The sequence below is a fragment of the Rhinatrema bivittatum genome, chromosome 4 (genome assembly GCF_901001135.1).
Source record: "Rhinatrema bivittatum chromosome 4, aRhiBiv1.1, whole genome shotgun sequence".
NCBI lineage: Eukaryota > Metazoa > Chordata > Amphibia > Gymnophiona > Rhinatrematidae > Rhinatrema > Rhinatrema bivittatum.
The window spans coordinates 201856489-201871340 of NC_042618.1; the positions used below are offsets into that span (position 1 = coordinate 201856489).

Consider the following 14852-nt stretch of genomic DNA (forward strand, 5'->3'; position numbering starts at 1 on the left):
ACAAACCATGGCACCACCGGCCAAGAAAGCCAAAGCACAAGCCCTCTGCCCAGCCTGCCACATAAGAGCTGCGCAGCATAAAGAGGCTACTGCCCTGTGCCTACAGTGCGAGATGGCTCTGGGAGAACCAGGGCAAGGTCCCCCCCAGCCAGAACAGGAATCCGGATCCACTGTAAGTACCCTGGATCTCTCTATCCCCAGCTCGGCCCTCCAGACGGGGTCCTCGGGGAACGCCGCTGGGTTCAGTATAGACCCAGGAACTTTTTCCTGGGTGGAATTCTTTAAAGGTCTACAAACCTTCATCCAGGTGCAGTCGGCGCCACCGATGTCACAGCCTCCACTAGAGGACCCAAACCTCCCAGGCCCTTCTCGGTCTCCCAGAGACGTGCCTCCTCCGGACAAAAGCCTAACTTTAGGGGACACTGACACCTTGGAGGAAGACCAAGACTCCCTGGAAGAAGGGGAAATTCCTCCAGGAACGGAACCATACTGAACCATGATGCGTTTCGTCTCCAAAGATGAACTACCAGACCTCGTGTCCGGGAGCATGAGGGAGCTGGCCATCCCAGACACAAGCGCCTCAGCGGAGCCAAAGACAAACCCCCTTCTGGTCGGGCTCCACCAGGCCCCACGACATTTCCCATTGCTGCAAGCCGTACAGCAGCTGATCAACCTGGAATGGAATGCCCCGAGGCCAGTTTTAAGGGAGGACTGGCCCTAGAAGCCCTATATCCACTGGAACCCTCAGCCAAAGAACTCCTGGTGTTTCCCAAAGTGGACGCCATGGTCTGCGCAGTCAAAAAGCGCACCACCATTCTAGTTGAAGGAGGAACGGCATTCAAGGATGCCCAAGACAGACGTCAGGAGTCCATCCTTAAACAGTCATTTGAGGCAGCAGCCATGTCACTGCAGATCGCTGCCTACTGTGCCGTGGTTACACACGCATGCTTGTCACAGGCCAGAAACACAATCACGCCCATCGAAACATTAGAACCAGCAATATCCTTCCTCACAGATGCTACCTCCGACCTGGTGCACACTTTAGCCAGGGGCGTCTCATCCATTGTGGCAGCCAGAAGGCAACTCTGGCTCCGAAGCTGGTCAGCCAGCGAGACTTCCAAAATGAAACTCACGAGAATGCCGTTTAAAGGAACCCTCCTGTTCGGAAGCGAACTGGCGAAGTTAGCCGACAAATGGGGCAAATCCCCAGTACCTCGGCTTCCGGAGGACAAGATCAAGAGAAGCCAATGTCCCTTTCCCCGAACATCCAGGAGCAGAGGATCACAGCATTTCAGACCGTACAAGAATACATACTAAGTACCTCGCCCCGCAGGCAGGGGCCAGTCCTTTCGGAACAAACACAACAAGAGGGGAGCCAGCTCAGGTCCAGGCCCCAGCTGGACCCCACAATGAGAATCAACAGACCCATCCACAGGAAGAAGCCATAGGGGGCAGGCTTGCCCGATTCTACCAAAGATGGGTCGAGATAACGTCGGACAAGTGGGTCCTAATCATCATTCGAGAGGGATACTTTCTGGACTTCCACAGCATCCCTCCAGATAAATTTGTGAAATCTCCTTGCCATTCCCCCTCCAAGAGCACGGCAGTGGAAACCACACTAACCAAATTGCTTGCCTTAAAGGCTATAACACCGGTGCCCACACAACAACGAAATACTGGACACTATTCCATCTATTTTATTGTCCCCAAGAAAGAGGGAACGTACCAGCCCATCCTGAACCTCAAGTTGGTCAACCGCTACCTGAGGGTACCACACATCCGCATGGAAACCCTACGCTCTGTCATAAGGGCGTACAGCCGGGAGAATTTCTGACCTCCCTGGACCTGTCCGAAGCCTATCTGCACATCCAAGTCCATCATGATCATCAGCGCTTCCTACGCTTCACGATCCTGGACCATCGCTACCAGTTCCGAGCGCTACCCTTCAGGCTAGCTACAGACCCTCGGACGTTCACCAAAATCATGGTCGTAGTGGCGGCAAAACTGAGGAAAGAAGGAATCCTTATTCACCCATATCTGGACGATTGGCTGATCAGGGCAAAATCTCCAGAGGAAAGTCAACAGACGACCACCAGAGTCAAGAATCTCCTGGAGATCCTCGGATGGATCGTCAACGCAACCAAGAGCTGTATGCAGCCCTCCCAATCTCTGGAATACCTGGGAGTCTGTTTTGACACCTAACAGGACAAGGTCATTCTTCCCCCTACAAGGAGAAGGAAATTGATGGACCAGTTGAGAAAACTGTTGAACGGTGCTTGCCCCACGGTATGGGACTACCTTCAATTCCTCGGACTCATGACAACAACCCTAGAAGTCGTACCATGGGCAAGGGCCCACATGCGACCACTACAACGTTCCCTACTGTCACGATGGAACCAGATGTCCCAGGACTACACCGTCCGCCTCCAGTTACCAAGGAGGTACGGATCCAGCTCCTATGGTGGCTACAAGAAGACCACCTGAGCCAAGGGAGTAAGGCTATCCCCACCAACCTGGGTCTTGCTCACCATGGATGTGAGCCTACGAAAGTGGGGAGCCCACTGTCAGGAACTGACGGCCCAGGGACAATGGGGCAAGGAAGAGTCCGGATGGAACATCAACTGTCTGGAAGCCAGGGCAGTCAGACTAGCCTGCCTACGATTCAGTCACAGACTCCGGGGTGAATCTGTCCGAGTCATGTCGGACAACGCCACAATAGTGGCCTACAACAAGCGACAGGGAGGAACCAGAAGCCAACAGGTATCCCTGGAAATAGATCCCCTAATGGCATGGGCAGAAGCAAACCTACAAGGGATCTCGGCTGCCCAATTTGCGGGAAAAGACAACATTGCTGCGGACTACTTCAGCAGGGAAAGTCTAGACCCAGGGGAGTGGAGGCTGTCAACCACAGCCTTCCAGTTAATAATAGGCCACTGGGGAACTCCAGCCATGGATCTTCTGGCAACCCAGTCCAATGCCCAAGTTCCCAAGTTCTTCAGCCACAGACGAGAACCACAATCCCAGGGGATCGATGCCCTCATCCAGACCTGGCCACAGGAAGGCCTGCTGTACGCATTTCCTCCATGGCCCACTACTGGGCGGGATCATCCGCAAGATAGAACACCACAGGGGGGCTAATACTTCTAGTGGCCCTGGACTGGCCAAGAAGACTGTGGTACGCAGGCATGCGAAGACTTCTGGAGAGGAAACCTCTGACTTCCTCCACCCAGGGACCTACTCCAGCATGGAACGATCCTCCACGAAGACTCAACTCGATTCTCGCTTACTGACTGGCCATTGAGCGGACTCGCCTGAAGAAGAGTGGATACTCGGGGCAGTGATTGACACCTTGCTCCGAGCATGCAAGTTTACCACATCTTTAACTTACATATGAATATGGAGAATATTCGAAGCCTGGTGTGAAGACCGCGACATCCTTCCGCGGACAGTCAAAATTCCCATGATCCTGGAATTTCTCAGGACGGCTTGAAGAAGGGGTTGTCTTTCAACTCCATCAAGGCTAAACTGACCGCGCTGGCCTGCTTCAGAGCCAAAGTGGACGGCATAAGCCTATCTTCCCATCCAGATGTCTCCCGCTTCCTGAGAGGGGTCAAGCAAATCCGACCACCCCTAAAGTGGCCGGTACCCCTATGGAACCTCAATCTAATACTCGACTTCCTAGTGGGAGCTTCTTTCAGACCTTCATGTGGTCTGTCCCTACAGCTCCTGACCTTGAAGACTGCATTCCTAGTGGCAATATGTTCAGCCCGTCGCATTTCCGAACTTCAAGCACTATCCTGTCGGGAACCGTTCCTCCAATTCACACCGGGATCCATACAGCTACTCACTGTCCCCTCCTTCCTTCCAAATGTGGTTTCTCATTTCCACCTAAACCAAACCATCTCGCTTCCATCTCCAGACGAGCATAAGGACTCGGAAGACTCATGCCTCCTTCGCCATCTTAACATTGTCAGAGTCCTAGTCCACTACCTGTAAAGATCAGAATCCGTACGAAAGACTGACCACCTATTCGTCCTTCACAGCGGGAAGAAACAAGGGGAAGTGGCCTCGCGGGCAACCATAGCCCGCTGGATCAAAGAAGTAATCAAGGCGGCCTACGTAGAGGCAGGCAAGCCTCCACCTCTACAAGTCAAGCCTCCACCTCTACAAGTCAGAGCCCAGGCAGTGTCCTGGGCAGAAACCAAGATGCTGTCACCCGCCGAGATCTGTAGGGCGGCGACATGGTCCTCCATTCACACCTTCTCGAGGTTCTACTGCCTAGATGTTCAGGCCCGGGAGGACACAGCATTTGCAAGGGCAGTACTAAGTGGGCCATGGCAGCCTCCCACCTGGTTCGGGAGTAGCTTTTGTACATCCCATTGGTCCTGAGTCCATCTGCTACACGCTAGGAAATGGAGAAATTACTTACCTGATAATTTCGTTTTCCTTAGTGTAGACAGACTCAGTATCCCGCCCATGGCTGACTCAGAATACGGAAACCTCAGGTGACAAGCACGGGTAAGCCACACTTTACCTCTAGTTAGGACACCCATAGTTACCGGGTGTCGGCGTTTCTCGGTTGAGTGCACTGGCGGTCTCCAGCTAAAGTTCACGTCAACCAGTTCAAGTTAATCAAGTTTATCAAGTTATTCAAACACACATATATCCACAATTGCTTTTCAAGGAGAATACTGAAGAGCAGAGCTTCCTGCAGGGGTATATGTAGTGCTGACTTCAGATTGAAATCTGACTCCATCTCCAACTGCTATCAGGAGCACACTATTCCCATTGGTCCTGAGTCCATCTGTCTACACTAAGGAAAACGAAATAATCAGGTAAGTAAATTCTCCAATGGTCTCTCTGGGCACCCTGATTCCCTTCCTATAAAGAGGAGACTGGCTTTGCTCCCTCGAATGTTAGGTCAGTTAGGAAAAAAGACATTGAAATTGCTAATCTTTCATCTCAGTTTGATTTAGATTTTTTATTTATAACTAAGTCATGGATGAAGGAATCTGATGGAGTTGGTCAAAGAAAACATTTTTTAGTTCTTGTTGATTTTAATATGCATTTTGAAAACAGTGAGGCTAGGAATGCTGTTGAGATTTTATCTACAATGAAATTATTGGGTTGAGACAGGTGGTACAACAACCTACTCATCATGGTGGCCATATGTTAAATATTTTAATGCCAGAAAATTTAGTTTGAAAAAATGTTGTGTCTTATATAAGAAATTCTTTTATTTCATGGTCTGATAATAGACTTCTGCTGTTTAATCTTAACCCTATGAGGACATTGAATTGGTGTGAAATGAAGCATATTGTTGTTCGTCCAGTAATTTCAAAGGACGATTGGCTTGCTAAATGGGAGAGAATGAAAATGTAATTTGATTGTATTCAAGTGGATGATGCTATTAATTGGTAGAATCATACTTTGAGAGAGATGTATGATGAAATTGCTCCTCAAGTTGTTGTACATAGTCATGAACAGACTTCATATGCACCGTGGTTTTCCAAGGATTTAAGTGGCATTGCAACGGAGGCTGCATTAGGTAGAAAGACTTTGGAGGAAATATGAGTCCTCTGATTGTAAGGATAATTATTTTATACTTTTAGCTTTGTATCGAATGGAAGTTTTCAATTCAAGGAAAGCTTTCTGCTCAACAGACGTTGCTTCTGTAGTCAATAAATCCTTAATCAATTTGGGAAGGGGGCTAATGAAGAAATCTTCATGTGATTTTTTGTAATGCTTCCTGCTCCTGATGAATTAGCTTAATATTTGCATTCAAAAACTGAATTGGTTAGGAATTCTTTGCCTCCAGCTAATTTCATTGTGATAAATTTTTGTTTGGAAGAAGAATCTTCATTATTTATCAACATTTTGTATGTTATCTAAGACCAGGGCCAGTGCTAACTTATTTGTTGCCCCTTGCAAACAATTACTGTGCTTGCCCCCCCCCCCCCCCACTGTTCATTCATTCTCTGTCCTGGACCCACCAAAAAAACACCCAGCCCCCTTCAGTGATACAAAGTTTCAAAACCGACACCATCCATCCCCAAAACCCAAGACTGGTGCAAGGGTATTAGGTGCCCTAGGCGAATCTTATAACCTTGCACAATGCCCCATGTCCCATTCAATAAACACAGTTAAGAGCTGTGAATTTATATTTTACATGAAAAATATCAAAAGTATAATATACTGAGGCAAAAATATCACTTATATTTACATGCGCTGCTGTGATGCCAACCAGAAATCCCTGCAAAAAAGAGACTTGGAACCCATATGGTAATAAGCCTATTGTGATATATGTTGGGTGTGGGCTTGACCTTCTGAAAGCCATAAAACACCAATACACTTCCTATTGGGAGAATGCCTCATCTCAGACACACATGCAGAACATAAACAGACCCTCACCAAATGCAGAATAGAGCAACCATAAAGTAGAAATACAAATGCGTAGAGAAAACTGAATTGGAAATTGTAAGAAGCTAGACACTCTATGCAGTACAGCAATCAAAAAACAGAGCCATCATCATTCCTCAAACATTAAACCATTAACATCAAGAAATAAAATAATACATAATCATAATACTAAAAAATTATTCATATTTTAAGCTGATGAATAAAAGATCAAATAATTAAAAACTCATCTACAAGTTTTTTTTTAAATGTCCCAAACACCAATAAAATATTTCATAACAGCAGACACATCAAATAACACCTGAAAAATAAAACTAAAAATGATTTTAAAAAATTCTCGCTCTCCATACCTGGGAACTTTGATTTCCAGTCACCCTGAGATTGTCATAAATTAGTAGGAGAGGGATGCACAAACTTTCTCCTCTCTTTCTTATATAAACACACAAACTCATACACACATACACTCCCTCTCAGACAAACCCATAGGCATCTCCTGCTCTTCTTTGATTGGGATCTACCAGTAGCATCAAGCCCTCATCTTCATTTCAGCTGCTGGCAGGTTAGAATCCACCTGCAGCACCCATTCTCCCTCTCTCTCATATGTATATGCGAACACACACACACACACACTCACCCCAGGCAGCTCCCATTCTCTCTCACACATAGACATCCACCCCAGATAAGCTCCCATTTACACCCACACACCCAGGCAGGCACCCATTCTCTCACAGATAGACCTCAGGAAGGAACCCATTCATTCTCATACATAGACACACCCCCAGGCAGACTCCCATTCATACACATGCACACACTGAAGGCAAACACTCTTTTGCCTGCAACCTCGGATCCTCTCTCATTCCTCAGCTGCCACTGTCACTGCTGCCACGTGGCTATTGGGGAGGTGCTGATTGTTGCTACTGGCACTGAAGCCTGTTCTACTACCTCCTCTGTGCAGGCCCCATGGTATTAAAAATTTGCAGGGTTTCCAGTTCCTCCATGCTGATCTCATAGATTGCGAGATCAGCACATTTCCAAAGATAACATATGCCAATCACTAAAAATTCAAAAAAATTGTATTTATTTTTTCCTTTGGTGTCCGATCTTAGTTTTCTAATCTTTGGTTGGATACAAGTTTCTCACCTTCCCTTTCTTGGTCTTTTTCAGAACAGATTGTATATATTTTTTATTAATATGTCTTTAATTGAAGGAACTGTTCCAATAGTGTGGAATCAAGCTATAATTCAGTCTATTCAAAAGATTCTAAACAATCTGTAAATACTGTGTCGAATTATAGACCAATTTCAAAATTATGCACAATGAGTAAAATCTTGGAGAAATGGGTACTTATACAATTAGACAATTTTTTAGTGGAATACCATGTTAAAGATGAAGTGCAAATTAGTTTCAGAAAATATTGTGGATCTGAGAATTTGTTGGTTTGATTATTGGATGTGGTTTGGTATAATCTTGATAAATATTGTTGTGGAGTTCTAGTCCAATTGGATGTGGCATCTGCATTTGATACAATTTCCTATTCTTTGTTCCTTGCATGTTTAAAAGCAATTGGAATAGGAGGAAAATTTTAAAAATTTCGAAATCGTTCCTTACAATCATAAAGTCAAAATTTGAGTATTCCTTCTAGTCAGGATTTTAGATTGCAGCATACAAGGTCAAGAACATTTTTTATTGTAGGTCCCGGACCATGGAATATGTTAACTTTGGAGTTGCATTTAGAGGTAGGTTATAAATCTTTTTGAATAAAATTAAGCCTGTTTGTTTACATAGACTTATTCAGGTTGACATCTTCTATTGCTGTAAGCTATCTGATTATTTACTATGCTGTAGATTGTATTTTATGTATTTCATTTTATTGATGGATGTTGTCAATTTTATGTATTTCATAATGTGTTGTGATAAATGTAATCTGCAGTGAACATATTAGGATTTGTGGAATATATGATTTTTTAAATAAAATAACTTAGGGAATTGTCAGTTGTCTCTGTTTTTTTGTTGCTCTCAGGAAGGACCTGAGGCTGTTGGTCCCAACTCCTCTAATGCTACCTAGAGCGGCTTGAATGTTGAAAAATTTCCAGAGCTTGGGAGAAGTTGGTTCTGACTTGGTATATGACAATTAATGTGATCCATAAGTGTGACACTTTTAAAATGCTGTCTTTCAAGAAAAGTAATTGTAGTTCATATTTTACATTATATAACACTTCCTAAGCTAAGCCTGGGTGAAAAATGCATGTATGTTTGTTTTGCAGGCAGTATGAAACTGTGGTTCCGGATGAAGATTCTATTGTCACTGAAGTCACGACAACCCTTCAGGAATGGGCCATCCTATGGAAACAGCTCTATGTGGTAAGCATGGAGAAAAGCAGCATAATTTTTCAGTGAAATATGTATATGAGTGTTATGATAGTCTACATGTCAAGAAATAGTATAGTGTGTAGCATGGCTATCTCTGATTTAGATACAAAATAATGAGTAAAGGATGGACAAAGGATTAAACAAAGCACAGATAAGATATCTGGTGGTTTACCAAAGACAATTAGTATGGACTCATAGCCATTTGTTCTGGCTATGCATTAGTTTAGTTTATTTCTTTTGAAATACTGCCTTTCCACCAATAAAATGGTTTAGCTAAATAATGTATGTTTGCTTACATCATGAAAGTGATTATTCTAGCTTTCCTATGCCATTATTGATTACTTGAATACCAGGTACTCTAAATACCAAGCAGTTAATAGAGAAATCTTATTTTCCATTTACGTTATATATTAAAATTTGGTCTAATTTGTAGCGTGCTCTTTACTATTGGAACATTTTGAGCATTGGTACCAATTTGTGCATCTGAAAGCCTTTTTGTCTTCATCTGGATAGAATTTACCTTGGCAGGTGATAACTATGATATCAGTGTTGCAAAAGCAGCATAAAATGAAAACATTTGTCAAGTCTCCCTTTCCAGATACTGCTGGTTAATTAAATTGGATATTAAAAGTACCAGCTATCCTGAAGTGCAGGGAAATAGCTGAAAGAAAAATCAAATTAACTTTTATGTGATAGCTTTCATTCATACAGGTTGGGTATTACTATAGCACATGCTATTTGAACTTGTGCATTACTGTTTCGTATACAACATGGTCATATGCAAAGTTTATTCCCCTTTTTGTTTCCTGTCATTACGTGCAGCCCAAATTCCCCATATCACAAACAGGATGTGACATGATTTAAGTAAATGACAGAAATTTTATAGTTGAGTAATATGATTACAGCATATCATCACTTAGAATTATTTAAAATCACTTCTTCTAAACATAACCTAAAATGCTAAGGAGCATACAGTGACTTATTTTAGCTATCAAGTTGAGCTTAAGTGGGGCATTCTTACTTTCGCTTCGGCTAGAGTACTGGTAGAAGCCAGACCCATGCACATGTTGCTTGGAAAGGCCATCTAGCTCTCCTCACTGTCTTGGTCAATCCAATCCATTCTGCTTCCCATTACCTTTCTTTAGTCCTGCCCTATTCAATCCATCAAAGATTGTTAGTAGCCCAAACTGTGCCCCCATTCCCATCAAGTTCAAGAGAGGAAGGTTCTGAGAAGCTGAAGAATGGGCTGATCATTCACTATGCTGAACTGTCACTGGAGAAAGGAGGCAGGAAGTTGATAGCCATGATTCAAGTTGTCCCTGGCTTCTACCCCTGTTTTTGATCATTATATTCCAGCTGTATGACCTCGTCTGCCACAGGCTCTGGCAGTGAAGCCTAACTTGTTGGAGCCTTCTTATCACCATGGCAACTGCCTCAGCCATATTCACTTACCACATTTCACTGGTGCCTGAATATCATCGACTATATGTAAACCATTTTCTGAGGCATTCACCCCATTGGGCCTGTACAAACAAGAACCATTCCCAGTGATGAGCTAGTGGGTTATGCTAAAGCCATCAGTATTGCAAATAAACTCATCCATCCATCAGTTTATTTCTTTCTCCTAAGACAAGCAGGATGGTAGTCCTCACATGTGAGTGATATCATCTGATGGAACATGGCACGGAAACCTTTTGTAAAAGTTTCTAGAAGCTTTGGCCAGCAGACTGAGCATGCCCAGCCTGCTGCTATCCGCATGTCCACAAAAGGTCCCCCTTCAGTCTCTTCTTTTCCGTGGCGCAGTTGCCTCATGGTCGTGGAGCTCCACGTTTTTTTCCTGTTTTTCCTTAATAAAATTCAGGTTTCTGTGCTCTTCTCGCCGGGTCCCCCTTAGCGATCGGTGCACCCACAATGTGGTAGGTTTTTCTTTACAATTTTTGCTCAACTTTGCTGTCTATTCCCGACTCTTGCCTCAAGGTGACCTCCGGTCATCAACCACACGCCAGGTTCTTTGTCATGGCGTTGACCGGTTTTCGTCTGTGCCCCCAGTGCCCGTAAACCATGTCTGTCACGGATACGCATGAGGTCTGTATCTTCTGCCTGGGGGCCGCGCATGACGTCTGTGGGTGCAGTCTGTGTGACTAGATGACTCCCAAAGGGGGGGGGGGTCAGGTGCGCCTTGATAAATGGAGAAACTTTTCGGGGCCCCTAAGTCTGCTCTGCGTATTCCCGCATCTGTTTCATCAACACCCAGAGGTTGCGGGGAACCCTCAGACATGCTTCCCCTAGCTGTGCCTCTCGCCAGTACTTCCAAGGATTGAGGGGACAGTGATAGATCCTTGTTGGTCTCACCGGTCTCCCAGACATCAGGATCGTCTGCTTCCTCAGTGCCGGGGAAAGACGGGCCAAGCACCGCAAGAAATCTTGCAAACATTGCCACGGTCGCCGTTGACACATAGCTCCAGTTCTAGAGCGGCACCTGTGACTGCCGAGCTGCCATCAAAGCAACACCGGCCATTGGAAGACCCCATCCTCCGATGCCCCTGGTAGTCCTCTGCATTCCCCACTGACACCAGTGCTGGGCACCATGCCACTGAGGAAGAGCTGGTGACGTCTCGACATCCTCCATCAGTCCTCACCACCCAGGACTTTCAGGAGGAGCTGAACCACAGGGTGCAATCCACGGTGCTCAAGGCTCTCCAGAGCTTTGAGCTGCTGGTGCCACCAGTCCCCACATCGATGCCCGAGCCTCCACCCTTGATGCTAGCACCCCTGGTGGAGTGTCAGCACATCCTCCTGGGCACCCTTCCTATGCAGCCGGTGCCCGAAGGACCCTCTGTCACCAGCAGCCACTGATGCCTCCCTCCGGAGCAGTCCCAATTCTCAGGTCCTCTGAGGAAGAAGATACGGTCGGTACCATGTTTCCCAGACCAAGGTTCCCTGAGTCTTGCCAGGTCCTTCCGGCCTACCAAGGCCTCAGTCCCTCGATTCCAGGGAAACTGTCGATGCCTTCAGTGCCCTCGAGGTCTCCTAAGCCATCGGAGCCCAGGGTTGATACCCATCACGGACCTCTCCCACGGCATCCTGGTCCCAGTGAGGAAGAAAAGCCTTACGACCCTTGGGGTGATGACTCCGCGGACTCATCCTTGGATTTTTCAGACAAACCCCTCTCGGAGCCCTCCCCTCCGGAGAAACGGCGCCGGTCTCCTCCCGAGGACTTGTCATTTGCGGGGTTTGTTGGTTATGGCTGAAGCCATTCCCTTCAGCTGCTCACAGAGGAGGATGCGTGACATAAAATGCTGTAAGTACTCCAGTTCGTCAACGCTACTAAGGAGATCATGGCAGTGCCTATCCACAATATTTTTAAAGACCTCCTCCTCTGCATGTGGGAGCACCCCATTTCCGTTTCCCCCATCAATAGGAAGGCCGACACCACCTACTTGGTGCAGCAGGCCATGGGGTTTGATGAGCAGCACCTCCCTCACCAGTCGGTTGTGGAGTCTACCTTAAAAATGGCCCGGCGCTCCTGCACCCATGCCTCCGCCCCTCTGGGTCATGGGCACAGGGATCTCGATGCCCTGGGCAGAAAAGCCTTTCAGGGTGCCAAGCTGATGGCCCGCATCGACTCCTACCAACTTTGTGACCCAATATAACCGCAGTCTCTGGAAATGGGTCCAGGACTTTGCAGAGGGCCTGCCTCAACAGCAGCAAGCGGCCCTTTCAGCCATTACCCTGCTGGGTCTCAAAGCGAGAAAGCATGAGGCACGTTCCACCTATGATGTTTTCGAGACGGTGGCCCGCATGGCAGCGGTGGGCATCGGCACCAGAAGAATGGCATGACTTTGAGTCTCAGACCTCTGGCCATAGGTCTAGAATAGACTAGCCAACCTCCCCTGCATAGGTGAAAGCCTGTTTGGGGATAAGGTCCGGGATGCGGTAGCACAATTGAAGGACCATCATGATACCCTTCAACAGCTGTCCGCTAGTGCCTCTGAAGGCTCGTCCTTGGCCAGGAAATCCTCCAGACCAGGCTCCCGGAAGCCTTTTTATTGGCAGAGGAAGTATTATCCTCCAGCCTCCCAGGCTTGTACGCCAAGCATTGGTTACAGGAGCTGTCCTCGCCAACAGCGAGCGCCTAGATCCCAGCCGGCTCCCCAGCAGCGAGGAAGCGAAGATCAGTTGACTGTACCCCTGACATCGAATCCCCCAAGTTGGAGGCAGGTTCTCGAGCTTCACCCATTTGCTGGGAAAAGATCACGTCGGACCAATGGGTCCTTACTGTCATTCATCAGGGGTACCGTCTCAACTTCAGTCGGCTCCCAGAGACCTCTCCCCCATGTCCATTCCTGGGGTTCGTCCGCCCACCAGGTCATACTTCAGACAGAACTCGCTGCCCTCCTCATGTCGGGCATGGTGGAACTGGTCCCTTGCCATCAGCAGGTATATTCAAAATTGGTTTTAAAGCACAACACTGTGTTACCTGGAGCAATTTCGCTCAATTTTGAATATACCTGCGTTACGCAATTTTTAAAGTGTCTTCATAAACAAATTGGAAATCTTCCTTTTTTTTTAATGATTTTGCATTACTGGATGAGATAGGTATGAGATAACTGTACTGTTTCCTGGCAATTGACAAAATCTGTCATGAACAGCCCCTGAAACAGCCCGTGGTCGGGCGAAACTCAGGCCTTGAATCTGGCATTTACTGGAATATTGCCTCTTTAATAAAATACTTCTGAGGACTTTGGCTTCTTTGTTTTATATTCCTCACGGCTTTGCAAGACCGACTTCCTTCCTGTTTTTTGGGCCCATCTCCTCAGCTGGACTTCATAGGTGCCAGGTTGGACACGGTGCAAGCGAAAGTTTTTTTGCCCCGAGACCAGGCAGTCGCCCTTGCCTCATTGGCTACCCTTGTCTGGAACAGCTTGAGGGTGCCAGATCACCTTCTGCTCCGCCTGCTGGGTCACATGGCGGCCTCCGTTCATGTGACCCCTCTGGCCTGCCTCTGCATGAGGCAGTGGCAGCAGGCTTCCCAGGAACTCGAGGCACCCGTCCTAGTCACGGACCCTCTCATAGTATCTCTGTCCTGGTGGGAAGATCTCTCCAACCTGGAGAAAGGACTTCCCATCCAGCCCTCTTCGCCTCAAGTGATTCTCACCACCGATGCTTCCCCTCAGGTGTGGGGAACCCATGTGAATGGTATCCACAGGCAAGGTCTCTGGACTGCCTCCAAAGCCCGTTCTCAGATAAACTCCCTGGAGCTTCAAGTGATTTGGTACACTCTGGGCATTCAGAGACCTGTTGTCGTCCAAGGTTGGCCTAATTCAGACGGACAACCAGGTTGCGATGTGGTATATCAACAAGCAGGGCTGCACGAGTTTGTTCCTCCTCTGCCACGAGGGGGTACAGGTCTGCTCCTGGACCCTTTCCTATGGAATGTCGCTACGAGTGAACTACCTGCTGGGCCAACTTAACGTGCTGGCACACTGCTTGAGCTGCTCCTTCCAGCCACAAGAGTGGTACCTCAACCCGGAGGTGGCGGCTGAGCTGTTTCGCCAATGGGGCACGCTGGATGTGGATCTCTTCGCCTTCCCGAGCAACCACAAGATTGCTCCCTAGTGTCAGGGGACAGCCATCCGGCCTGCAATGCCTTCTCCCTCCACTGGGGGTCAGGCCTGCTGTATGCATACCCCTCGCTTCCGCTCCTCCTGAGGACTTTGCTGAAGCTTCAGCAGGACAGAGGGACCATGATACTTGTGGCGCCTGCCTGGCCCCGACAAGTCTGGTGTCCGCTGCCGCAGGACCTGTCGGTGTGGGCACCCATTCGGCTGGGGAAGGCGCCCGGCCTTATCTCACAGAATCAGGTTACTCTGCACCATCTGAACCTCTGAGCGCGTAGTCCTCCAGTCTTTGCAGCTCCTGGACTGTGTCTCCCAGGTACTGGTAGCATCTCGAAAGCCTTCCATCAGGAAGTCCTACAGCTTGAAGTGGAAAAGATTTTCCATCTGGTGTGCTGGTCATATTTGTATTCTTTTTCATGACCCCATCTCTGGCTGTTGGACTAC

General features: G+C 47.3%; 1 protein-coding gene across 3 annotated transcripts in view; it reads left to right on the forward strand.

Moving 5' to 3' along the window:
• Window positions 1-14852, forward strand: part of DOCK3 (dedicator of cytokinesis 3) — a 1203328-nt gene that overhangs the window by 281305 nt on the left and 907171 nt on the right. For all 3 annotated transcript variants that reach the window (XM_029599541.1, XM_029599543.1, XM_029599542.1), the window contains exon 5: window positions 8682-8778. In XM_029599541.1, the coding sequence (XP_029455401.1) occupies window positions 8682-8778 (97 nt within the window). The remainder of the gene's footprint in view (window positions 1-8681; window positions 8779-14852) is intronic.